Source organism: Leptopilina boulardi, unplaced genomic scaffold, assembly GCF_019393585.1.
Source record: "Leptopilina boulardi isolate dan_hultmark-lab unplaced genomic scaffold, ZJU_Lbou_2.1 LbouV2_1, whole genome shotgun sequence".
Classification (NCBI taxonomy): domain Eukaryota; kingdom Metazoa; phylum Arthropoda; class Insecta; order Hymenoptera; family Figitidae; genus Leptopilina; species Leptopilina boulardi.
The window spans coordinates 883,909-910,219 of NW_026137640.1; the positions used below are offsets into that span (position 1 = coordinate 883,909).

General features: G+C 25.9%; 1 protein-coding gene and 1 long non-coding RNA gene across 4 annotated transcripts in view; one reads left to right on the forward strand and one right to left on the reverse strand.

Moving 5' to 3' along the window:
- The first annotated feature begins 145 nt into the window (after positions 1-145).
- Positions 146-26,311, forward strand: part of LOC127283566 (atypical protein kinase C) — a 26,583-nt gene continuing 417 nt past the window's right edge. The window contains exons 1-9 of one of the 3 annotated variants that reach the window (XM_051308717.1): positions 146-366; positions 1,948-2,032; positions 3,599-3,825; positions 20,998-21,048; positions 21,943-22,028; positions 22,244-22,523; positions 24,886-25,338; positions 25,412-25,884; positions 26,063-26,178. In XM_051308717.1, the coding sequence (XP_051164674.1) occupies positions 345-366; positions 1,948-2,032; positions 3,599-3,825; positions 20,998-21,048; positions 21,943-22,028; positions 22,244-22,523; positions 24,886-25,338; positions 25,412-25,884; positions 26,063-26,178 (1,793 nt within the window). In that variant the 5' untranslated portion in view covers positions 146-344. Of the gene's footprint in view, positions 367-1,058; positions 1,215-1,947; positions 2,033-3,598; positions 3,826-8,604; positions 9,341-20,997; positions 21,049-21,942; positions 22,029-22,243; positions 22,524-24,885; positions 25,339-25,411; positions 25,885-26,062; positions 26,179-26,311 lie in introns of those variants that run through there. The other 2 variants (XM_051308642.1, XM_051308567.1) reach the window with 2 other exon arrangements.
- The window catches only part of LOC127285748 (uncharacterized), a 46,719-nt gene continuing 33,240 nt past the window's right edge, over positions 12,833-26,311 (reverse strand). Inside the window, exons 4-5 of the long non-coding RNA XR_007843628.1 lie at positions 16,304-16,505; positions 12,833-13,447 (exon numbers count right to left, since the gene is read on the reverse strand). This is a non-coding gene — a long non-coding RNA (uncharacterized LOC127285748). The remainder of the gene's footprint in view (positions 13,448-16,303; positions 16,506-26,311) is intronic.

Here is a 26,311-nt window from a genome sequence, read left to right on the forward strand (position 1 = left end):
TACTTTATTAAAACAATGATATTATTATTTATTTGATTAATGTAACTAAATATATTTGTTTTAAATTGAATTCAAAAAATGGCGCGCTACTTGCGCGACACCTGTCTTAAAACTTGCAAATTATCAACTGGCAGATAGAGTTAAAAATGGCGGCAGCCAAGTGACAACGCGTCTTGTTAATAGTGTTTTACATTTTATTTTAAATGTCATTTCTTTGAGTTACTTATTATTATTTTTTTTTTTTAGAAATTCAGTGCCTTAGTATAAAATTCTACAGTAAATTTGCTTGAGAGAATAGATAAAAAAAATTCATAGACAAATTTCAAAAACAAGAGGATCATTTTATGTCATTGTTCAACGAACACGGTGAGTCAATCTGACAAGAAGGGTAAATGTAATATAAACGAGGTTAATTGGTACAAAAGAGGGGACAATTAATGTCTGAGAGAAATAACATCAATTTAAAAACATGTAAACGCTTGTTCTCTCTGACTAAGACCAGTTTTATTTCTGGTTTTCTAATGTTACCAAGTTGTCGCTGAATAGTTTCTATAACGTGTCAGGGGGCAATTGACAGTTACCAGGTTACCACAGTTACAATTTACAACATGACTTGTATTCTTTGGTTATTTAAAAATGGAAGAAAATTTGTGAAAAATTCCCCATAAAATATTTTAATAATTATTTTGAGTAAATAATATATATTAATTTTCTCAAATTTCTTAATTAGCATCTTACAAGGAAAATGACAATTATTCTATTGTTTTCTAAAAAAGGTTACATAAAAAAAAAAGTTGTATACAATTTAGTTGTTCATTATTGTGTCAATGCACCGTTTCCTCGTGGCTTTCGAACCACTTTACATAACGTTTAATTATTGCTGTTTAATTCGCAAAAAAATCGGAGATAATAATTTTAATATAATAATCGTTGAATGAATATGAGTAGGAAATAATTATGATTATTTTATATATTCATGAATCTTTTATTTCGTCATACAGAAGAGGTCTTATTGTCTATAATAAAAAAAAAAATGTTTCCTACACATGTGAATAATAATTTATAATTTTGTAAAAGAGAATTCACAAAACATTTAACGAACATGACTACCGGCACTCATTTTGTACTGTTATTCAGTAAAACGAGAAAAAGTGAAGTTTTCTTTTTTAAAGCAAATTTCTCCCTTGAAATGTCTTTGCGCCGGGTTTTTAAAGGTGAGTACACGATACTGCACAACTACCTTTTAGATTTTTTATTTTATTTTTTTTTTGTTTTCTTAGCCGAGCCTTCTTCCTGGTTATTATACCTGCTTCTTGAATGCTCTTGCACCTATTTTTAATGCTTTCTTTCTCATTGCATAAGGAGCGACGAGAAAAATAATTTTATACATTTTTTTTTTAAAAAGATCGCATTCCTTAAATTTTTTTTGTTTTAAAAGAAGTTTCTATTTATTTCCAAATTATTATTTTTAATTAAATCTCCCATCCACTTCATTATATTAAGGTAATTATTTTTCTCATGCTCTCAACCTCAAGGGTTTGTATTAAAAGTCAAGAAAAAAAAAAAAAAAAAAAAAAGAAGTACAAAATTTCCTCATGTTAAAAATAGTTATATTATTTTATTTAAGTCTACTGAACATCTTCATCTAATTGCCATTTGTTAGCTGCAATTTTTTTTTTTTTTTTAAAGAACGTGCAAGGTCTGTATTGCAAATCTATATGGAACGACAATATTCGCAAATGTCTCACATCATCTACGTCGTTTAAAAAATCACGGACATGTGACGTCATTCAAATTACTATGTCATAAATATTAATAATATGATACTACAATTGCTTTACGTTTCGTCCTTTCGTGAAATAGACAATATTTTTCTCTCTCGTATTTATATAAAAAAAAAAAAAAACAAAACAAGTTTTCACACTTATTTCTTTTTTCTATTTTCAGGCAAAGGACTACGACTGCAGAAAACAAGAATGCCCACGCAAACTACAGAAAACGACGATATAAGAGTGAAAATTATATACAATGGGTAATTCGAGTTTCTATTTATAACTCTATATTTGAATATTTAATTAGTGTTTTAATGTTAAACTTCCGGAACTTAATTTTGTACAATTTTTTTCAAAATTTACGTTTCTTTTATCCATATGGGGCATTCCACGGGAGATTTTCATTGAAAATTTTTTTTCCCCGAAACATTTTTTTCGAAATGTCCTGGAAAAATAAGAAATTTGTCCTAGAAAGTCGTGAAAAAGTCCTGGAATTTTATTTCAGATTTTTAGTAGACACCCTGTGAAAAAAGTTATGATTTTTTGAAATTTAACATCAATGATGGAAGTGTGTTTTTGGGACATTTTTTAATCTATTGTACTAATAAATTAAAAATTATGCTATATATGAAATTTGTTGATTTTTTCTTAGATTTTTCAAAAATCTGCCAAAAAATAACGTACCTATAAGAGAAGTAACAAAAAAATTGCAATTAAACTCAAAAAGTGAGTTTTCTCAAAAGAGACACTTTCGATTTTTAATTTTGTTTTTTTTTGCATTGCAATCTCTGATGATTGAAGAATTTTTTCCCCTATCTGCGAAAGTGGTACTTTTAGTTTTTAAATTACTATTTTTAATTTTCTTAGTACGGCTCACAGAATTTAAGCAGTTATTTTACAAATATAATCTTTTTCCATTATTATTCATTTGTTTTTTTTTTTAAATTTTCATAAAAACATACTAAAAATCGTTGCGTCGAGCTTAAAAATGGTAAATAGTAACTTAAAAACTAAAAGTACCACTTTCGCAGATAGGGGAAAAAATTCTTCAATCATCAGAGATTGCAATGCAAAAAAAAAAAATTAAAAATCGAAAGTATCCCTTTTGAGAAAATTCACTTTTTGAGTTTAATTTCAATTTTTTTGTTGCTTCTCTTATATAGGTACATTATTTTTGAGCAGATATTTGAAAAATTTAAGAAAAAATGAACAAATTTCATATATAGCATAATTTTTAATTTATTAGTACAATAGATTAAAAAATGTCCCAAAAACACACTTCCATCGTTGACGTTAAATTTCAAAAAAATCATAACTTCCTTCATTTTTATCAAATAAAAAATTAAAAAAATACCTATATATCCTTATTTTTCATATAGATTTCGAAAAAAATGTTTCGGGGAAAAAATTTTTTTAAGTTTTTAATTTAATTTTCATTTTTCAAATTGAAATACAATCGATTGTGATAATGAAAATTTTAAATCATAAATTCGAATATATAGCGAAAATCCAATTAAATATGAGAAAGTCGAATTTATTAAAATTGAACCATTTTACGAGAGAGTAAAATCTTAGTCGTAATTTGACCCGTTTTTCAGATAAGATAAGATGTAATTAACAAAAGTATGTTAAAGATTATATTTTTTTAAAAAATTATTTCTCCTTTTAATATAGATTTCAGGAGATTTTGTCAAAAATTCGATTTTTTATTTTGTAGAGAATTTTTTTTTTTTCACAAAATTGCGCTTAATTAAAATAAAAAGAAGCTTTCTTTTAATGAATAAAAATATTTAAATATAATTTGACGTTACATGTGTTTTTTGCAGAGAAGTTCAAATTACTTATATCACCGCTGGAATCTCGGTGGATACTTTGCGTGAAGAGATGCGGACAATCTGTGGCTTTGGTGCGGGCTCTGGTTCAGGACAGGATCAGTTCACAATGAAATGGGTCGACGACGAGGGTGATCCATGTAGAATTGTGTCTCAACAGGAACTTGACGAGGCTCTTCGACTTTATGATCTTGAAAAGGACACAGAAATAACAATTCACGGTTAGTGGCCATTTTTTTTTTTCAATTTTAAAATCTTTTTCCTAAATTGGAGAAATATATTCACATTATTTAATTTTTAATCATTGTAATTTTTTATAATCAATCATGGAAAACTATTTTCTCATATGATTATTAATATTTAATTAAAAGTAAATAGAAAAGTTTTTAAAATTTTAAGTAAATTAAATTTCGTTTTTTTTTAAATTCTAAACAGATTCTATAAAATTCGTATAAAAGAATCGGATTTATTTATTTAATTCGATTTTGTGTGATTTAATTGTTTTAATTAACAGCTTCTTTGTATTAATGTCAATTGAAAAAAAGTAGTTTTTATTATGTATAAATTCGAATATTAAAATTCAAAAAATTTCACGTAATAACAGTTAATTCTGTCACTACTTTATAAAGGATAATTTTGAATATATATATATATATATATATATAAAATTTATTTGATTTAGTTAGACGTTGCTCGAAAGCTTTCTGGTGGTTTTACATTGCAGGTACTTTAATGTACTGCAGTATTCTCCTCTTCGTGGCACTGAAAATATATTGACTTCCCTTTATTTTCTCTCCCGAGTTCTCGAAAGTTTACATTTTAACAAGCTTTTTAGTTTTGTTGGAAAATCGGCTTTCATTTTGAAACACAAGACAAAAATAAAAGCACAATAAAGAAATGAAATTATATACTTTATATTTTTTTAACGATTATATTTTTGTTTTCGTAAATTGTATTTTTAACTACTTTTTTTTTTTTTTTAATTACTTTTACATGTTTTTGTTTTATTTTGTAATTCTTTTATAGTTGAATATTTCAAAAATTGAAATATTAATAATAATAATAATAATAATTTATGATTGTAGAATTTTTTTTCATCTCGTGATTCTTTTAGGTTTTTTTTTTTTCAACTGAATTGAAATATTTCCGCCCTATAGTAATAGTGATGTCATTTTAGAGAACGGGTTGAAACTGGAAAGAATCAAGATTCTTAAAATTGTGATGCATCAAGTTTTTTTCATTTTAATTTGACAAATATGATTTTTTTTTCTCCCATACCTTTTTATTATATGCATTCGGGAACAAATAGTTTGATAGATAGGGCAATAAAATTGGGTTAATAGGTTAACGTCAATATCATTCAATTCGTAGCATTAGAGATATATGTTTTTTCATCTTGTGATGAATTGTGGTATGAGAATTATATAAATATATATTTAAATAATTATATTCTTTAGATATTTAATAAATAATTCTCAAACTAAATTAGAGAATTATTTTTAAAATATAAATATTTATTTTAATTATATAATAAAATTAATTTTTTTTTTAATTCACCAAAAAGGATGGAAAAAAAAATTGTTTTGACTTTGAATATAGTGAAAATTTCCATTTGTGATGATAAATTTTTTATAATTATCGATTAATTTTCAAGGTTCACACGACATTATTGAGCTATTTTCGAATTGAGCACAAGTAACGTAACTTTGTATCTGTTTTTGCCGTCCGCAGAAGTCCTTGTTTGCACTTTTCATCTGCAGGAACAATGATTGCGCTTTCAGGAACGCGTGAAGTATTCATGGTTGGATATCGGAGAAAACCACAAAGGAATAGAATGGGTATACATACCCGTTGAGTAAAGTCTAGCAAAATGCATACCAGTACTATTCTCGTTACAAATCCCCCCACCCCACCCCCCTTATCCCCTTTTTGCCCCTCTCCTTTTTAGTCTGGCAAGATTTGCAATTAAAGACCTGAATGGAAAATATCATCTCAGAATGAAACTCTTTCTTTTATTTATTTTATTCGAAAAATTTGAATATTAAATATTTTATTCCAAAATTTTGTTTTCACAAACAATTTTATTTTTTTTTTTTACAGTAGAATAATTTTTTTCTGAAAAATACTTTTTCAAATTTTCCGAAATATTTTTCTCAATTTTCTTGAAATATCTCTGTTTCTTGAAACTCTGATTCATATTTTATCTGCTTGTAGAATTGATGATTGTATTTGAATATTGAATCAGTGGCTGGAAATTTTTGTTTTCTCATAGTGTTTTTTTTTTCGAAAAATATGTCACGTTTGACACGATTCTAACTAGTTATGGATGAAAAAAAAAAAAAAAAATTGTGCTCGCTTTTAGTTTCTTTTTCATCTTTTCTACTTGTTCAATTCACTATTCATCACTGGATATGTAAAAGACATTCGAATTCATTGAACAAAAAGATTTTTACTTATACTTTAAAATTCTCACTCTTTATTATTTTACGAATGACAATTCAATAAATGTCAAATAAAAATTTTCTTACACTTTTTTTTTTCATTTTTATCATTTCCGGTTTATTGGAACAATATTTATCTTCCCCCAATGATTCTATTTGTAACCTTCTATTTATTAATATCGATTTTTATTTGAGAAGTTCCAATGTTAGCTGCAGGAAGTGATAAATATTTAAATTAATATCACAGTTTTTTTCGATTTGAAGATTTCCAAGTATTTTAATTATTTTTTTAAAATTATTATTATTATTATTATTTTGAATATTAATATTTTTAAAAAAAATGTTTATTAAATTATTTTAATTGAAAATTCAATTCATTATGCAATAGTCATAATTGAACTTTGTTCAGTCAAGTAGCAAAGGAAACAATTAGAAAATATATTTTTTTGAAAGATGAATAAATTTTCTTCTTTTTAACTTTCATTGATCAAAAATTAACGATTTTTTTTTTTTTTTTTTTTTTTTGAATTAATAAAAGTTTTATCATTTAATTGAAAAGCGAATGAAAATAAAAGTTGCGAGGAAGTAAATAATTATTCATGATATGGGGACATGTCGGTTTAAATTTCCCCGGCCTTGACATCTTTCTTTAAAATGTATTGTTATCCTAGAAGCTTTTTTTCTCTCGCATTTATTCGTCGGGGAAATGAGCGAGAAAAAGCCATTTCATAAAGGTATTTTTCAAATTATACATTTCTCATTAAAATTTTTTTTTTGCGAACAAATATTGTTTTTTGAATAATTTATTTTACAAGACAAAAAATCCTATTTTTTTTTGTTTCTGGAAAATTGTTTTTCGAATCATTTCAGATTTGATTTAAAATGTGGGGGAAAAAAAATTATTTTAGAAGAATTTTATTAAATTTTAAAAAAAAATTAAAAAATTAGTTAAGACGTAAGATAAAAAGGGTTATATATCGCGTGACTGGAAACTGAAAGCATTAGCAAGTGCTTCAATCAAGTGTACTCAACGTGAATTTGTACATACTTCCTGTGTATCATGAATAACATAAAATCGATTACCCTTTCTAAGGACTGTTCATTAGAAGAAAAATTAATTAAAATTCTCTCGAGATTTGTCTACAAAAAAAATTATTTCTCCAAAAAAGATTTTTTTTAATTTTCCTATTTTTTAATAAATTTTACTGAAAAAAAAAAAAATTTAGAAATGAAGAGGTAAATTTTCTAATTTCGAAGTTATTTTAATAGAAGAAATTTTTTTTTTTTTTAAATTAATAAATTTTCTTCGAAATGAGGACAGATAATAATTAGCGTGATTAAAGGAAGCTTTCGCTATTAAGGTCACTACTGTTCGACTGCAAATTTTAGCGGAGTGGTTCACTATAATTCACCGGCGAGATCACCATTGTGCGAATGAATTCGAGGGAATACGTCGCTCTCCTAAATTTGATCGATTCTCCTCATCGTTGAGCCTAGCGTGTAACATGAACCGTAGCATTTAATACTGACTATTGAAACTGAGCTCTAGATTCTTTCTTCTTTTTTTATTTTCCATTATGACCGCATTTTACGTGTCATGTTTTTTAATTATTGATCAATTAAGCTTTTATTTACGTATTCGCGAAAATTTTTTAAATTTAATACAAAAAATACTATTTTTTGAAAATTAAAGGATTTTTTTTTGGAAAATATTTTTAAAGATTTTATTTACAGAAACAAAAAGTAATGTCGACTGCGATGATTGAGAGGAAGAGCCACGCCTGTAGTCCTTTCCGGGAAAAAAAAAAATCATTGACACATTCCATGGTTACTCTCTCTCTCTCTTCTAACCCGGGAATTGTTTTTATGAGGAAATTTTTTTTTTTTTTATAATAATTTTAGTATTTTTTTGCAGCAAATGAGGATTTTAAATATGTATATATATATATTAGAGGAAAAATTCTGAGAGTCAAGTGATTTGAATAAACGATTCGCCTGATGGAGATTCATCCTGAAATACCTGGTGGCCTACCTAGGTTCACCACCCATCTACCTACCAAAGAGTCCGAGGTGGACTCGGAAAGAGAGCGATATATGCCAACTTTTGTTGGTGTTTGCGTAGGTTTATCAAGGAGCGAGGAAGACCAAGAACCGGGGAAAGTTCCATTAAGCAACAAGGACAGAACTTGGCGTTTGCGCTCTCCGAATTGCCTTGATGGTAGCGTGCGCCGGGCGGCGGCAGTAACAATTCTGCTGCAGTCAATATCCACAACTCGGTGGTCCAATCCATCGGATTCTCGTGAATCATCTGTTATACTCGAGGAGTCCAGGACGAAAGAGGGCGAGTCCGATCAAAAAGCTCTCATCATCATCATCATCATCATCATCATCATTGAAATTTATATCCCCCCTGGGGCAAATAAGTGAGAAAGGAAAAATTATTTTCCAAACGAAAAAAAGGACTATCGATCGGTTTTGGACAAAATTTTAAAAACGCTTCTTTTTTTTGGTTTAGAAAAAAAAAAAAATCTTACACGTGACCAACAGGCCAATCGACCAAGCAGAATGGCGTGGGGCTACTGGAGCGCAACTTCCGTTGGGGACAGGGGTCGGTCACCTCGTCGTGACAAGGATAAAACTATTAATCATCAACTTCAACAACAACAACAACAACAACAACAACAACCAGCTCAACAGTATCAAACACTTGATTCATTGCAAGGCACATCACAATTGCAAGTTCAAGGCGAATTGGACGGTGAAGATCCACCCTGTAGTCGTATGATTCAGGGTGGTTCGTTTTATTCATATTCAGCGGCTGCCGCTGCTGTCGCCGCTGCTGCTGAACGTCGAACTTTTCCATCTAATTTAGTTGAGGGTTCAACATCCGGTGGTATGATACACCACGTGTTCCCTAGGGATTTACAGCCAAGGCCGGGTACTAGTAATTTTAGTCCATCCCCAGGCAGTGATTCGGCAGAATATGAACAGCCAATTCATCTTAATAGTTATATTCATCATGATGATCCAAGGGATGTACTTGTGCAAACGTCTTCCAGAATAAAATTATTGCGCGACGATGGAGATGATGATGTTTCAGAAACTGAACTTGAAGATATGAGTAGTACGGATGTTATTTATGCATCGAATAATCGTCTTATAAGACCAGGATCAAGCGGATGTCTTGTTCATGGACCTTATACTTCAAGTGAAACCGGTCACTCGCTTCCCTCTTTTGTCACTGAACATGGTGGCTCGTCCGCTTCGCAATTTTGGTTCAATGATATCACATGGGGTATGTTTTTTCAATTCGATGAGCATTTTTGAAAATAAATTTTCCCTCACAAATTAATATTATTATCATTTTAAATGATTTTGAAAAATTTTTCCAATTCGATGAGCATTTTTGAAAATAAATTTTCCCTCACAAATTAATTATTATCATTTTAAATGGTTTTAAAAAATTTTTCTAATTTTTTTTTCCCACACGAATTAATTATCATTTTAAATGATTTTGAAAATTTTTCCAATTCGATGAGCATTTTTGAAAATAAATTTTCCCTCACAAATTAATTATTTATCATTTTAAATTATTTTGAAAATTTTTTCCAATTCGATGAGCATTTTTGAAAATAAATTTTCCCTCATAAATTAATTATCATTTTAAATGGTTTTAAAAAATTTTTCCAATTTTTTTTTTGGTTTTTTTTTAAAATTCAGTTGTGAATTTTTCATTTTGTTTAGAAAATCTTATTAAATTCGTAAAATGTAATTAAATTTCTGTAATTTTAAAGAAAATTTCTTTAATACAGAAATATTTTTATTTTACCTCAGAGAAAAGTATTTTTTTAATTTCTTAATTTAAAGAAATCTTTTGCGATTTTTTTTTTTTTTTTTATATTCCAAATAGAATCATTTAGGGTCAATATATATTACAAAATTAAAAATCTTCCTCTTATTGAAAATAAGATTTTTTTTTTATATTAATTTTCAAATTTTAAAAATTCAAAGAAAAATGGACAAAAAATATTTTTTATATTCGTGAAGTCAAGAAATTTTTTAATCTGAAAAAAATTCTACTTTCATTTTATTAAAAGAGCTTTTTTTGTAATTTTTCATTAACATCTTATTTTGATTGAAAAGATTTATTCTTTAATACAAATTATTTTTTAATTCAAAGAAATCTGTTTTTCATTCAAAAAATCATGTCTAAAGATTTCTGTCTTTAATTTGTGTCTTTTTTTTTTGTATAATTGAAAAAAAAATATGAATGAAAAAAAATGGTTGTAATTGATGGATTTTAGCCAAACTCATTTTTTTCCATCATGTAACAATAAAGAGGTATTTTGCCATTTGTGGGTAATATTTATTGGTATTAGATTTTGAATGATGAAAAGAGGAAATTTTCTTAAAGTGACGCGTCAGCAGATTTTTATCGAAATTCTGAAATATTGAATATTTTATATTATCGTTTCTGAAATTTATTTTTTTATTCAACAATTTTTGTTTCACTTCCTTTTTTTAATAGCGTGTAAAAAAAAATTAAAGAATTTAAATATTATTTATTATAAAGTAATAATAATAATAAATAATAATTTTAAATTAATTCCTCTATGAAGAATAAAAAAACATGAATGCTCAAAATAATTTTCATCAAATGTGAATAATATTAATTTACGTTTATTGTTCTGAAAATACAATAATGTGGTGAACATTTTCAAGGTTGATAAAGATAATACCCTCTTAATCTATTTGATGAGAGTAATCCTTGTATTTTGCGAGCACGTGGTTTCATTGTCCTTTTCATGGGTCCAACTTACGACTCCTACAAAAGCTTTTTGGTGTTAAAATGATAAATATAGAATTAATCGTTAATGTCACACCGGCAGTCATAGTCAACTTAAAGCAACACCCCTTCTTTTGTTCTGCATTTCTCTTTTGAATGTTCATTCCGCTATTTGAGCACGTAGTGGCAACTTGAAACCGTTGTCATCAAGGATGTCATTTGATTCCCTCCCACATCCATTTGTCGTATATCGTCATCTACTTTTGCTCTGAAATATCCGCACTTTTGTTCCCATATATTTTTTTTTTCAACTCGAAAGAATATTTTTTTCAGTTACTAGAAATTTCTATTGCTGCAATTTACACCCTGAGAAAAATTATATTTATCTTAGAGCCAAACAAATATTTATTTTAAACAAATTTCAATTACCAAATATTTTATTTTTTGCCAAAATGTTTATCCAAAAACATAATAGTTATTTAACTCAGATAAATATATTTTTTTATTTAAATCAATTTATTTAAATTTATTTAAATTATATTTAGATAAAAAAATTTCTTTGTGTGTAACGATTAAAGTTTAGATAAAAAATAATTTTTTTTAACGGTTTTTTTTTCTCTTATGTAATTTCTTTTTCCCATATCTATGGTTTTTTATTTTATGAACTTTTTTTTATGTAGTTTTTCCTTTTTCTGAAGTTTTTCCTTTTATATTGAAGTATATTTTCCTTTTATAGTTTTTTTTCTTATAAAGTCTTTTCCATCTTTTCATAAAAAAGATTTCATATATATGAATTCTTTTTTATGAAATTATTTCTTTTCAAAAAAATTGTTCCTTTCACATAAGAGTTTTCTTAACTTAATTGTAAAAAATTTGACGAATATAATCACTTACTATTCTTGAAATAAATATTCTAATTTATTTTTCAAATATGATAATTTTTTATTAATGAAAATTTATTTTAAAAAATTATTTATTTATTTTAAAATTATTTTCTTCTTTTAGAATTTAGAAAAATTTATTTTTAAAAATAAAATTTATTTTCTTGAAATATTTTCTGCATATTGGAGAGAATTATCACCTATAAAATTATCGAGAAAATAATATTCCCTTTTGTATTGATTTGCACTCTAAGAAGCTTTACAAGAGACATTTTTTTCTTTTTTCTAAGGCAAAAAAAAAGAAAAAGAAAAGTATATTTCTATGTAAAGTTTTACAATTTTGTTGATCAAATGAATTTTTCATTATATATTTAAAAGTTTTCTTGTTGAACAAAAGAAGTTTTTCTTACAAGTTCATTGATTTTTTTTTATTATTATTATTATTCCTCTTTTGTATAAACATAAAGAGATTGCTGAGTTAGCGATAATTAACTAATTAGGTGGAGTAGTGTAAGATTTTTGGCGTGAATCCAACCACGTTTCAGTTGCTTTTTCAGCAAAATTTTATACTAGAGATTTTCTCCCCAGTATAACTGATAGTAGCTCTGCCTTTGATGGGAAAACACTTTAGAACATCCGAGTTTAATTATAGTTCCAAGAGTTCTCGATTTTTCTTCTTTTTTTTCCACTTGCGGCTTTTGCAATTTATTTATTTTTATTTTATTAAAATATTTATTTATTTTTTTATTTCTTTTTTTTGAAAAATTCGAATTTTTGAATTGAAAAATAGAAAAGTTTAATATTGATACATTAAATATGATTTTTAATGACTAAACCAAAAATTACGGTAAATCAAGAGTTATTTCACTTTTCTATTTATTTATCGGTTTTTAATAACTGTCATATTGATAGTTGATTGATTTCGACATTTATTAAATATCTTTATACACAACGTTCCTTGGTTATTTTCATCGCCTCCCTTAAAATGCTCGAACAATTTTTTTCCTTAAGGGGGATTGCATTTTTTTTTTTCACGAAATTTTGTGTTAATTAAAAACAAAGACGTTTTTAATTAACACAAAATTTCGTGAAAAAAAAATGCAATCCCCCTTAAGGAAAATATAAATAAAATAAAATAAAATAAATAAATTTTTTTTTTTATTTTTTTCTTTTATAGTTGTAAAGCATGTTTAGAGGTAAGGTTTCTTTTTTTTGTATTTTCTTCTGAAAATCTATTGATATTATTTTTATTTTTATAGGAAAAAAAAAAAAAAATTCAGATTGATGTCTTATCTCGTCGATGTCTCGATTTACCAAAGCGAAAAAATTCAAAATCAGGATTGAAATAACTTTAGTGTGAATCACATGACTTGAAGGGTCTATAGTAAACAACCTCAAAATGCACTTTAAGCTCTTCTTTGGTTGTTGTTCGTTTATGTGTGCATAGTCTGTCAGGTGGCATAATTTGTATTGTCATAGGTGCATGTAAGGAATATCGTGTGTAGCAGCAGCAGCAGCAGCCTATTGACCCGAGTTAACAGATTAACGGTAATGGCTTGCCACCTAAGCCCTCGTACAATTAACGCTCGTAAACTATCATCATATGCCATTTTTGATCTACAAAAGAAGCTATTTTCATGTTTCTTGATTTCATCTTCTTGATTCTTGATTTCATGTTTCATTTTTGAAAACTATATTCATTCAAAAAGTGGTGAACCTTTTTCTTCTTTTTGATCTGAAACAAAAATAAATTTTTTTAATATTGGAAAAAAAAATTCAGTTACAATAGAGAATAATTATTTTGGTGCTCATGATTATTCCATAAAAATCATTAGTTAAAATTTTCATTAGATTTTATTAGATATAATTATTTTTTAGACGAATTTTTATTTTTTCCAATTAACATTTGACAGAATTACTTTTTAAACAAATTTTTACTTGCAATTTCGGACAAATGAAAATTTGACGTTTTAAGAATTCTGCCAAATAAAATTTCGGTGTCTAAGAATTCTGAATTCTGTAAAAAAAAAGAAATTCTGACAAATGTTAATTTGAAAAAATGAAAATTCATGTAAAAAATAATTAATTATTTTAAAATAATTAAAAAATTATTAATTAAAATAATTAATAATTGTTGAAAATGAAAATTCTCACGAATAATTTTTATGGAATAATCATGCACCCCATTATTTCAATAGTATAAAAATAGTTTTGTATTCTTCGTGAAAAATTGTGTAAAAAATTTCATTTCGTTATTTATCAGTTGCGATATTTTGAAAGTATCAATTTTCTAAAAATTGAATGATGTGACAATTGTTTTTTTTTTTTTGTCGTAAACAATATCCCTCGAGAAAACTCGAATTCTGAAAGTCTATTTATTCAGGCGATTTTGAATGCAGGTCAACTGAAATCCTATTTTTAAATTTTTTTCTTTTCTTTTTTTTTAATCTCTTTTCGGTTCTGTTTCGTCTATTTTTGCCCCTCTATAATCATTATTCCGAGTCTGCATTTGAGTAATCGGATTTTGATCACTTGGCAAGGGTGACTTTTTTTCTGCCTTGGTACAAAGTTAATGATCTAAGGATGACAATTCCTACCCTTGTTAATATCTACAAACTACTGTTAATGTTTACACGAAAATCTGTTTTTGTTTTTAATTTTTTTTTTTATCTTTATTAATGATTTCTACAAGTAGAAAAAATTCGAATATTAAAAATTCCATTTCTGATGCAGTTAAAAAAAAAAATTTGAATGAAAAATAAAATTTATTTTTATTTCAAATTTCAATTTTTAATTTAAAAGAAACTTTTTTTTATGATTAAACCAACCATTGGGGAAAAATATGTCAATATAGAAAAAGGGTCAGAATGTTTCGATAAAGTCCCTCCTTGACTATTTCTTTGTAATATCTCTCGAATAATTCATGATAAACTGTTTAAATGTCCTTCTGGGATTTCGAAGGCTAGTAAAAATTATTCTTTCATATTTTCTTTCATTTTTGGAACGATAATATTTTTCAGAGATATTTGAAGAAATCACACATATATATATTTATTATGGACCACTTTTGTATATTAGTGATGATTCGTTTCACTTGAAAAAGTTCTTTACTTATTGTCAATTGATACGATAAAAAAGAGGAATAATTGGATCATTGAATAAAAGTATATATAGAATTTTGATAAGTTTTCAAGTAAAAAATTAATTTTATTCACGATCGCGTAATATTTGCAATAGAAAGAGATAATTAAACGATATTATTCAAGGAGAAAATTTTTAAGTACAAATTCAATAGTAATAGTCGAACGATTTTGGCTTCGAGAAAAGTATCCATTAAAATTTCTTAAAGAAGTAGCTTTTCGTATATAGCTTCTAAATCTAGGGCAAATTATTCGGTGTTGAAACGTTTGGCGTCTATTCAACGTTTTTTTTTTTTCTTTTCTTTTCTTCTTTTTTTTCTGCAATTATGCCGCCACATTATTTGAGATTTTCTTCAATGCTTCAATAAACGGATCGGAAGAGATTTATTCCAATATCGTTTTTCGTTTTTGCTTTTTCTCACCTATCATCGGCAGTTATTTCTCCATTAGGTTTAATTTTCTTTTTGTTTTTTTTTTTTTTTTTTTATTTAGTAATAATTTTATTACTTTTTTTAGTAATAATTTTATTTTTATTATTTTATATATTGTTCATCTATTTTTGTTTTATTGTTTTATTTGTTGTTTAATTAAAAAATTTGATTCTATTTTACTGAAAGCGAGGAAAATTTGAAAAAAAAAATTTTTTTTGTACTTTTATTTTTTTTTCAACGAATTTTCTGATAGAGATAGCTGTGAAAAATTTCTAGTCCTTCGGGACAATATTCGATTAAACGCATTCCATTTTATTGAAAAACGTGATAGAATCTATTATTTGAGGCGATCCTTTTAGTTGTGTCTTGAAAATCGCATTTTTTTTTCAAGGTTCATCACAAATGTATTATGAGAATTGTAATTCGAAAAAAATTTCGAAATATTCCAATTTTTATTTGAAAATTATGAAAATGTTTTTGCAAAAGAATTGTAATTTTTGTGTTTAAAAAAAAAAATTATATTTTTTAACACACTGTAGTGATAAGAGATAAGGTTTTAACTAATCCTATATAGCATTATCGTAAAATCTCCTCTCTGTTGTTGTGAGTGTCAGTCAGTGTTCTTTCGTTTTTCCATTGATTTACTCGAGCCAATTGAATTTCTCATTTGTTTTCACAAACAGTTATAAAGTGTTTCAATTCAAGTGAATTTTTTTTCCCCCCCGGAAAACAATGAAATTTGTTTTTTAAATTGAAAATTAATTAATTGTTAGGAAATTGTATTTTTTTATTAGAAAACAGTAAATTGCAACTAAATGAATAAAAAATTTCGAAATAAAAAAAAAATTTAGTTTTTTTTTTTAATTTGAATGCTTTATTTGTTGAGGAATAAAAATTGATAATTAGTCGTTGATAGTGGGAAAATGTAATGAAGAGTAGTTCTTTTTTTTTTTTTTTAGTGTGTGTATTTTATTTTCAAGAGCCTCTGGAAACAGGTTTATTAGACGAAAGTGTACACACCAGGCAGGAACTTATGTCACCAAGCTTCCTGAATAGGGATGAATGGATGAATTGAATTTACGATGAGCGCGGAATTGCGGGATATCATGTTTAGGGTGGCGTTAATGTACGCCTATCCCATGCTGTGTCACGACCTGCTGGCTGCTTTCTTCCATAATAATAATAATAATGGCCAAGGTCTCTGGAGTCAGGTATTAATTAACTGAAAAAAAAAAAATTTTGTTATTAAAAAAGTTCATCAAAAAAAAAAAAAAAAAAAAAATACAGAAATACTCATATAAAAACTTCTTTAAATTTTTTTTTTCTTTTTAAAATTACTTCATTTACTTTTCAAGCCCCCACGCAAGTGAAGCCATATGGTTCACTGACTCGCTTCTTTGGCAAAATTAAATAATTAACATTTGACCAGAATTATCATCTAAGATGGAAATTAATTTCATAAACAAGACTTCAAATTTTTTACTCAATATTAACTAATTATTAAATTTTTTAATTAAATTTTTATTATTATTATTAATTAATAATAATATTATTTTTTTTATTGATTTTAATTTTTATCAATTAACTAATTATTAAATTTTTTAATTAAATTTTTATTATTATTATTAAATTATTATTAAAATATTATTAAAAACTTTTTTCTATCAGAATCACCAATCAATAAAAAATTAATTTTTTCGGACAAAAGGTCCCTTTTAACTGTCCAGGTCACAATTATTAAATTTTTTAATTAAATTTTTATTATTATTATTAATTAATAATAATATTATTTTTTTTTTATTTTAATTTTTATTATAGCAAATTTTGATTTCTTTATAAAATAAAAAATTCGTTAATTAAAGATTTTTTTTCATATTTTCTTACACTCGACTTGATATAGAAAAGTTTTTTTTTCTTTTTTCTATTTTTATTGATCTCAAGCTTCATTTTGTCTTAACGATAAAATCCTCGTTTAAAAAAAAAAAAAAAAAAAAAAATTTCCAAAGTATTATTATAACAAAAGTTTAAGTGAGAATTTCTGGTATGCCATATATAATATAACTTGAGAAAAGTTAAAAGTTGGAAAAGTTTTTTGATGAAAATATGACGCTGTGAGAATACTCAAGTTTAATTGCTTTCAATGAAATTGTAGACAATAGCTTTTGTTATTTAATATGGATAAAAAAAGGCCGACTATCGCTCCAGTTTCAAATTTCTTTAACATTTATATATATATTATGTATAGAAAATCCTTTACTGTAAATTGGATTAGTTTCTATAGACTTGCGAATGGCAGATGCTGCAATATTGGAAAAATATGTCGCCACACATGTATGCGGTTAAAACGTAAAACAGTCCGCTTGAGACATCAAATGTATCTCTGACTTATCGTTTCTTTTTTTTCTGATAACGTTTTAAAAAAATAATATTCTATTTACTCGACAGACAATAATTATTTGCTAAAAAGAGAGAGAGAGAGAGAGAAAATTATTACACGTTCAAATCTAATACATATTTAGTCTGAATTTAATTACATTTTTTTAATTTATTTTTAAATATTTATATTTTTTTATATTTTATTTATATTTAATATTATTTTTTTATTGTGATTTTAATTTTTTGTTACAAATATTGAAAATGTATTTTTTGTTTTTTTTTTAGTTTTCATCGCTTTTTGGAATTATTTTTACAAAATTGCCAAGGCTCTTTGACATCCTTGGGTGGAGGAAATTCGATTGACTCTTGGCTTGGAAAGTCATTTTTCGAATGTATTTTATTGCAATAAAAGACAAAGTAGAGAGAGAGAGAGAGAGAGAGAGAGAGAGAGAGAGAGAGAGAGAGAGAGAGAGAGAGAGAGAGAGCCAAACTTTGAGCTTTTACATAGCTTGCACTTTTAAATTTTCTATATTGCGTCAAACTGCAGTAACCAACTTCGTGAAATTTTCTCCCAAAATTCTCGAAAGACGAGTTTCTGTGTCCTAAAGTACTCTTATATCCTTGGCACATTCAATTCTGTGTTAAGTTTCTTCTTCTACACTTTTATACTTAAAATACAAAACGGAGATTTAAAGCTTGATTTTCTTCCGATTGCTCCAGTTTTTTTTTTCTAATGTCTATAAAAGCTTTTATTGTTCCTTTTTAGAATTGGAAAATTCGATTCGAAATTGAAAAAAATTTTCTTTTTTCATCTTTGGTTTTCTTTTCGAATAATTTAATTTTTTTGAAAAAATTGTTTTTGGCCTGTAAACACACTAATGAGTTTGGTCTTTTTATTTTCTTTTTTAATAAGGGAAAATTACTCGCGTTAAATATTTCCTGTAATTGAAAATAAATTACTCTTTACGCAGTGATTTTTTTTTTCCAAGTAAAAAATTTTCTATTATTTTACGAAAACAATTTTTCTCTATAATTTCGAAAAAAAAAGATTTTAATGCAGAGAAAAAAATTGTGAAAATTCTCTTTTTAATTTTTATAATCTTATGAACGTTAATAAACTATTGGGAACAATTTTAATTATTTTATGAGCTTGTGATAGGCAATTAAAATTAATGATCAAAATAATTTAGTGTGATGCCTAGGAGGAAATCTCAACCTCAAGTCCCTCAAGAAATCGAAGTAGATTAAATCATTAGAATTAATTATATATACAAATTGAAAATTCGTTTAGTATCGAATTTAATATTAGAAAATTCATTGTAAATATAGTTGAGTATAAACTGAAAATTATTCCAAAAATTTCATTTAAATTAGGTATTAATAATTAATAATTAAATAACAATATTTGTTTTTTTTATATTAAAATTATGATTTTTATTAAATGAGGAAAAAATCTCGAATGTTATATTAATGTTTGAATTTTAATTTTTAGGTTTCTTTTCAAGAATTACAAGAAGCCATCGTTTTCGACTTTTTCGTTTGAAAATTGTCGCAGAAAAAAAAAACTCGGAGTTGAAGTGATGACGGAAAATGACTTTCTTCTGACAAAAAAAAACTTGTCCAAGCATTTTGCTCATTAGCGACTGAAAAGTTTTGAGGTGTCGTTGTCAATGTCGTCGTCGTCGTCGTCGTCGTTATCACATTGTTGTGAGAAGTAGAGGACTGAATCTATAATATGTATAGGAGAATTCTCACCGCAGTGCAAAACTGTTTTGCAATTAAATACATACCGTGATCGTTTTCCTAATTTCAATATTGGAGAAGTGTCATCAGTAAAGATTAAAGGTGGAGGACGTAAAACGAAACCATTATGTACTTAAGTACTTTGAGACATACTCATGGAACCTACATAAAATATATATATATATATATATATAATATGAGTACTTGGCTTTCTGAAATTTAGGTTTGGATACGAATCTACGGAGCATGCGAATAACTCCACCCCTTTTTAGTGTTTTGTTCAACATATATATATATACAGCAATTTCTAGAGGTTTACACATTTATACAGGAATGATAAATTAGATTCTGTGAGCAAAACTCCTTGAGATCTTCTAATCTCATTTTGCTGATACAGACACGTTCTGATTTTAGAGATATATCTATTTTTTTCTTTTCAAATGAATATTTTCTTCATTATTATTTCACGTATATATTCTCTAAAATTCATGAAAATTATTCGAATTTTCTGTGTTTAGAAATTTACAATTTATTTAATTTCCATTGAACCGAATTAATTTTAGGGAATCTAATTTTATAAGGGAAAATTCCTATTTTTTTAAATGTTAAAATATTGAAACGAATTGTCAAATTTAATTGCACGAAATTTTTTATATCAGATTTAGTTTAATTTCAGGGAATCTAATTTTATAAGGCTATTTTTCTAAATGTTAAAATATTGAAACGAATTGTAAAATTTAATTGCACGGAATTTTTTTATATCAGATTCTCTAATTCAGTAAAATTTATATTTTACAAAATTTTTACATACATAATATTTAACAGAATTTTCGTATAGACTTTATTGTGATTCTATTTCAAAAATATTTACAAATTTCAAAATTATTTACAGTTACAAAATTTTAATTTTCCTTAATTCACATTTTCTCGTATTTTTCAACTGTTTTCGGTTTTTGAATTTTTTCCTTTTAACTTTTTTTTTTCGTCTCGTTATAATTTGCATATATTAAACCAATTAAAATTCAGAAAAAATTTACACGTCCTTTATAATTGTAATTTTTTTTTTTTTTTTTTTTTAATTTAATTATATCGTGAAATCTACACGTAATTATTATCTTTTGTTAGCTAACACGTTGAACGATTTTTTTTGATAGAATTTTGTCGTACTTTGCAAGATGAATTTCATCGAATTGAATTCAGTTCTATATCATTTATCAAGATAATGATTGATAAGATTCATTAATTCTTGACAGGTATTTCAGTGGTTTTGATTGTGTGAGAGAGAGAGAATTTCTATTCTCCTAAATCCAACACAATATGTATTGTCCTCAAAAAATATTTCCATTGAATTTAGTCTGTAAATTGAATTCAGTGATATAAATAATTAAAATAATTTATTTTAATTAGCGTATTATAATATAATTATTATAATTAAAGTGTAAATTAATTTTAATTTTAACTATATATTAAAATTATAATAATTTTTAAATTATAGTGTATAATAGTCATTTGTATTCGTAACAATGATTTTTTTCAAATATTTTGTTAAATATATTTATTTAAATAATTAAAATAAAATAATTTTTTTGTTACAGTTTTTCCAAATGTTCCACCAGCACCTGGAATGCCTTGTCAGGGGGAAGACAGTGAGTATTTTGAAATTATAATTAAAATAGCAATTTGCAATATATAGTGTCAGTGTAAATTGCAGTGTATAAGAAATAATTAACGAGCCGTGTAATTTCTCTCTTGCGTCACTACCGTTCTACTTTTTTTTTTTTTTTTTTTTTTTAAATTTCCTATCGTTAAATTTCGTGCATTGTTGAACCTCATTAAATGACATTATTGACATCTTCTACATGAATATTATTTTATTTCACCAAGACAGGGCTTTATTCCGGTATTGCCCGTGTAAATAAATAAATAAATAAACAATTATTTGTAATTTTACTCTTTTTTTTCAATATTAAATTTATAAAATTATTTGAAAAATTAAAATTAGAAAAAAACATTTTTCTTTAAATAATAAATTATATTTCTTTTTATTTTCTCATATTTTCAATAATAATAATTTAATTATTAAAATAATTGATTTTATTGAATATTTCTGAGAATTTTAATAACACTCAAATCTGGCGGCTATAATTTTCTTTTGTATTTGACATGGTATATTTTCATTAAATTCCCAAAATACATTCCTAGTGATAAATTCAAGAATTTCTTAATCATTCAGTTTACCAAATTTATAAGAAGTAGATTGAACAATGTTTGCGTGCTTTGGCAATGTCAGTAGTGATGATAATGATGATGTCAATAATAACATAAAAACGCCATGTATGAAGTCTTTAGAATTTTATTTTTATTCTTGACCTTCTTGTAAAATGACTCAGTGCTTTTTGATGTTCTAGCTGGTATCTTTTTTTTTTTTTTTTTTGTTTAATAATCATGCGACCTAGTTATATATATTTATTACTTATTCATATTATCTCTTGTGTGCTTGAATATAGTGTTCAAATATTAATGAATTTATTTCTATTCAGGGAGCATTTATAGACGAGGTGCTCGAAGATGGAGGAAACTTTATCGAGTGAATGGACACATATTTCAAGCAAAACGTTTTAACCGAGTAAGAAATTTTCTTTTTTTTCTTTTAATCTCAATTTTTTGAAATAATAAGTTTTTTTCCACTTTTCGATATATTGATATTACATAAATATTAAATCGTAAACAAGAAAAAAAAAAGTTTTTATTTCACTAGATTATGAAAAGTATATTGAATATTTTTATTTTCGTTTAGAAAAATTATTTATTTATTATAAAAATTAATTAAATTTATTTTAGAGAGCATCGTGTGCCTATTGTCACGACAGAATTTGGGGTCTAGGTAGACAAGGTTTCAAATGCATACAATGCAAGCTTTTGGTACACAAGAAATGTCACAAGGTGGTAAGATCGCCGTGCATCAGTCAACAGCAACAGCAGCAACCACATTTGGAACAACAGACGAGCGAGAGAAATGGTGAACAGCAGCAATTAGAATCACCTCAATCAAGTCCACCAACTCATCTTGAAGATGACACGACCGAGGCATCGACAATTGAGGATCACGCGTATCGCAATCGTAAGTAAAGTTTTTATATTTATTCTTTTTTTTCTGATTTGGCGAAAACCTTATACATCTGAAATTCAAAGCGAAAATTCAAATCATGACTTTTGTCTAGATCTGAAATTCAAATCTCTCACGGTTTGTGCATTTCACTGTTGTCGCTCAAACTTTGTTAAAGTTTAATAAATTATTTTCAATTCTATTAAGTAATTATTATTATATATAATAATAAAATGCTTGGTCTGTCCTTCTGTCCTAACTTGAAGTTGGTCTTTTCTGATTTCACGTGTTTTTTTGAATAGTAATCTTATGACGTGGTCAAATTTTGACAATTCTTTTTCTAATTTTTGCCAAATTTGCATAATTGTGTTTCCAAATTTCGGAATAAGTTTCTTTAAAATTCCAAATTCGAAAATTCAATTCACGAAGCTGAAGTACACAGAACGTTTACCAATGAAATTTTTTTTTAAAGTTGTATATTGATTCAAAAATTGTACAAAAAATTTATGATGAGAAAAAAGATGCGCCAGGAAATTTCGTACAAGATAGTAATTTGAAAAAAATTTATTTTTAAAAATTAATTTTTAAGGTACCAGGGGCCAACGAATACCTATTAAATATTAATTATAAAAACACAGGCCTCGAATCAACTTAAAGACACAAAAAAGTCGTTTTAGTTGATTTATATTCCCAAAAAAAAGTGGATTTGTTTTTTATTTTAACAAAAATATTTTACAGATTTTTAAATAAAAATTTTTTTTTTTAATAATAATCCTTTTCGAAGGGTTAAAGTTGAAATTTTTAGAAATAATTAAATTTCAAAAGATATTGTTAATTTTCAAACAATTATTAAATTTTACAGAACTAAAAATAATTTATCAAACAATTTTTGGAGAACATTTTTTAAATTTAATTGAATTTTCAAAGATTTAAAATTGAGATTTTTGAAATTAATTGAAACTTTAAGTGTTTTGTAATTAAAATTTTAGATGATTTCACTAAAAATTTATTAGAAAATGCGGACAAAATACAATAATTTGAAAATCATTTTTAATTGAAAAATGGTTTCAGATAGTTGAATTTTCAAAGAATATTTTTAAAATAGTTTAAAATAATTGAATTTCCTTAGAGTATTTTCGGTGGAAAATTTTAGAAATAATTAAATTTTAGATGCTTTTAAATTCAAATTTTTGAAAATTCATTTAATTTTGAATTCAAATTTTTGAGAATAATGAAATTTTATTTGATTTTAAATTTGGAAAATAATTGAATTTCAGTTCATTTTAAATTGAAAATTTTGGGAAATAATTGAATTTTAATTGTAATTTTGGATAATAATTTAAATTAAGTTCATTTTTGATTAAAAATTTGGATAATTAATTTTGAATAGAAATTTTAGAAAATAATTGAATTTTATTTCATTTTAAATTGAAAACTTGGTAAATAATTCAATTTTAAATTGAAAATTTTGAATAATTATTGGATTTTTAATTGATTTTGAATTAAAATTTCGGGTAATAATTGAATTTTAGTTTATTTTGAATTGAAAATTTTGGGAAATAATTGAATTTTAATTGTGATATATTTTTTTTAAATTATAAACAATTGTTAAATTTTATAAAAATTTTAATTAAAAAATAATTTTAGAAAATAATTGAATTTTATTTCATTTTAAATTGAAAACTTGGTAAATAATTAAATTTTAAATTGAAAATTTTGAATAATTATTGGATTTTTAATTGATTTTGAATTAAAATTTCGGGTAATAATTGAATTTTAGTTTATTTTGAATTGAAAATTTTAAAAAATAATTCAATTTTATTGTGATATTTCTTTTTTAATTATAAACAATTGTTAAATTTCATAAAAATTTTAATTGAAAAATAATTTTGATATAATTGAATTTGTGATGTATTTCATTAAAATTATTAAATATAATTAATTTAGTGAAGAATCATTTTAGTTCAAAATTTGTTAAATAATTGAATTGAAGAAGATCTGAAGAAGATCTACATTTTATACTAAAAAAAAATGTATTTTATTTACATTTTTTTTTCAAATGCAAAAAAAATGTCGCATTTTATTAAAATAAGTCGATAAAAGTCGTATTTTTGAAAAAAGTCGTATAATCCGAGGCCTGTAAACATATAATTTTCATTATTATCATTTAATATGTAATAATATTCTAATAAATTTAAATTATTATTGATAATATTAATTTTAATTTCTTTATAACAAACAATTACATACTCAATTTGGCGTTTAACTTTCCTAGTATTTAATATAATATTCTAATAAGTAATAATAAGAAAATTTTGAAATTAATTTAATTTTAAAAGTATTGATTGATAAAAATTTTGTATTTCTAAAATAATAGGAGCAGTCAGCGATGAAGGAGAGGAATTGGCGTTGGACGCAATGGCTGGCGCGGATGGTGCGGGTGATATGCAACGACAGTACTCATTAAATGATTTCGAACTCATTAGAGTAATTGGTCGTGGTTCATATGCAAAGGTCCTTATGGTTGAATTAAAACGTACGCGGCGAATTTATGCAATGAAAGTCATCAAAAAAGCATTGGTCACTGACGACGAGGACATTGATTGGGTACAAACGGAGAAACATGTTTTTGAAACTGCCTCGAATCATCCATTCCTCGTTGGCCTTCACTCGTGCTTCCAAACGCCGTCACGTTTATTTTTTGTCATTGAATTTGTACGCGGTGGCGATCTTATGTTTCACATGCAGAGGCAACGTCGTCTTCCAGAAGAGCACGCTCGATTTTATGCAGCTGAAATCAGTCTTGCCTTAAATTTCCTCCACGAAAAAGGTTTGTTTTTTTTTTTTTTTCAAATAAATTAAATTTTATTTTTTATTTTATAAAATTCTAATTTATTATTTAGGAATAATTTATCGTGATTTAAAATTGGACAATGTACTATTGGATCATGAGGGTCATGTGAAATTGACGGACTACGGTATGTGTAAGGAAGGTGTTAGAGAGGGCGATACAACGGCAACATTTTGTGGAACTCCAAATTATATTGCACCTGAGATATTGCGAGGCGAGGATTATGGTTTCTCGGTAGATTGGTGGGCGTTGGGTGTATTGTTATATGAAATGTTAGCAGGACGAAGTCCATTTGATATTGCTGGAGCATCAGAGAATCCCGATCAAAATACCGAGGATTATCTATTTCAAGTTATTCTACAAAAGACAATTCGAATTCCACGCTCGCTATCAGTGAAAGCGAGCTCCGTCCTTAAGGGCTTTCTCAGCAAAGATCCCGCGGAGAGACTTGGCTGCGGTCGTGGTCCAGCTGCTTTTCAAGATATTGTCGAACATCCCTTCTTTAAAGCTATCGATTGGGAAATGGTATGCTCATTGAGAGAAATTTTCTCATTTTTTTTTTTATTTTGCAATATTTTATCGTATTTATAATTTTTTTTTTTTGATTTTTTTCTCTCTTGACTTTTTCACCTACGAAAAGAATCGTTTCTCTTTTTTGTTTGTGAAAGATTTGTTATCTAAAAATGTTGAAATTATGTTCCAGTTGGAGCAAAAGCAGGTCACACCGCCTTATAAGCCGCGCTTGGATTCCGATCGCGATTTGGCAAATTTCCCACCCGAATTTACGGATGAACCAGTACATCTCACACCCGATGATCCGTAAGTTTTTTTTTCTTATTATTGAGGTACAAAAGAAAGGAGAACTTCTTTTATTTCTGCATATGATTTTAATCCAATTTTGTAATCATATTCATAATTATAATCTAATTGGAATTTATTTGATTAGAATTTT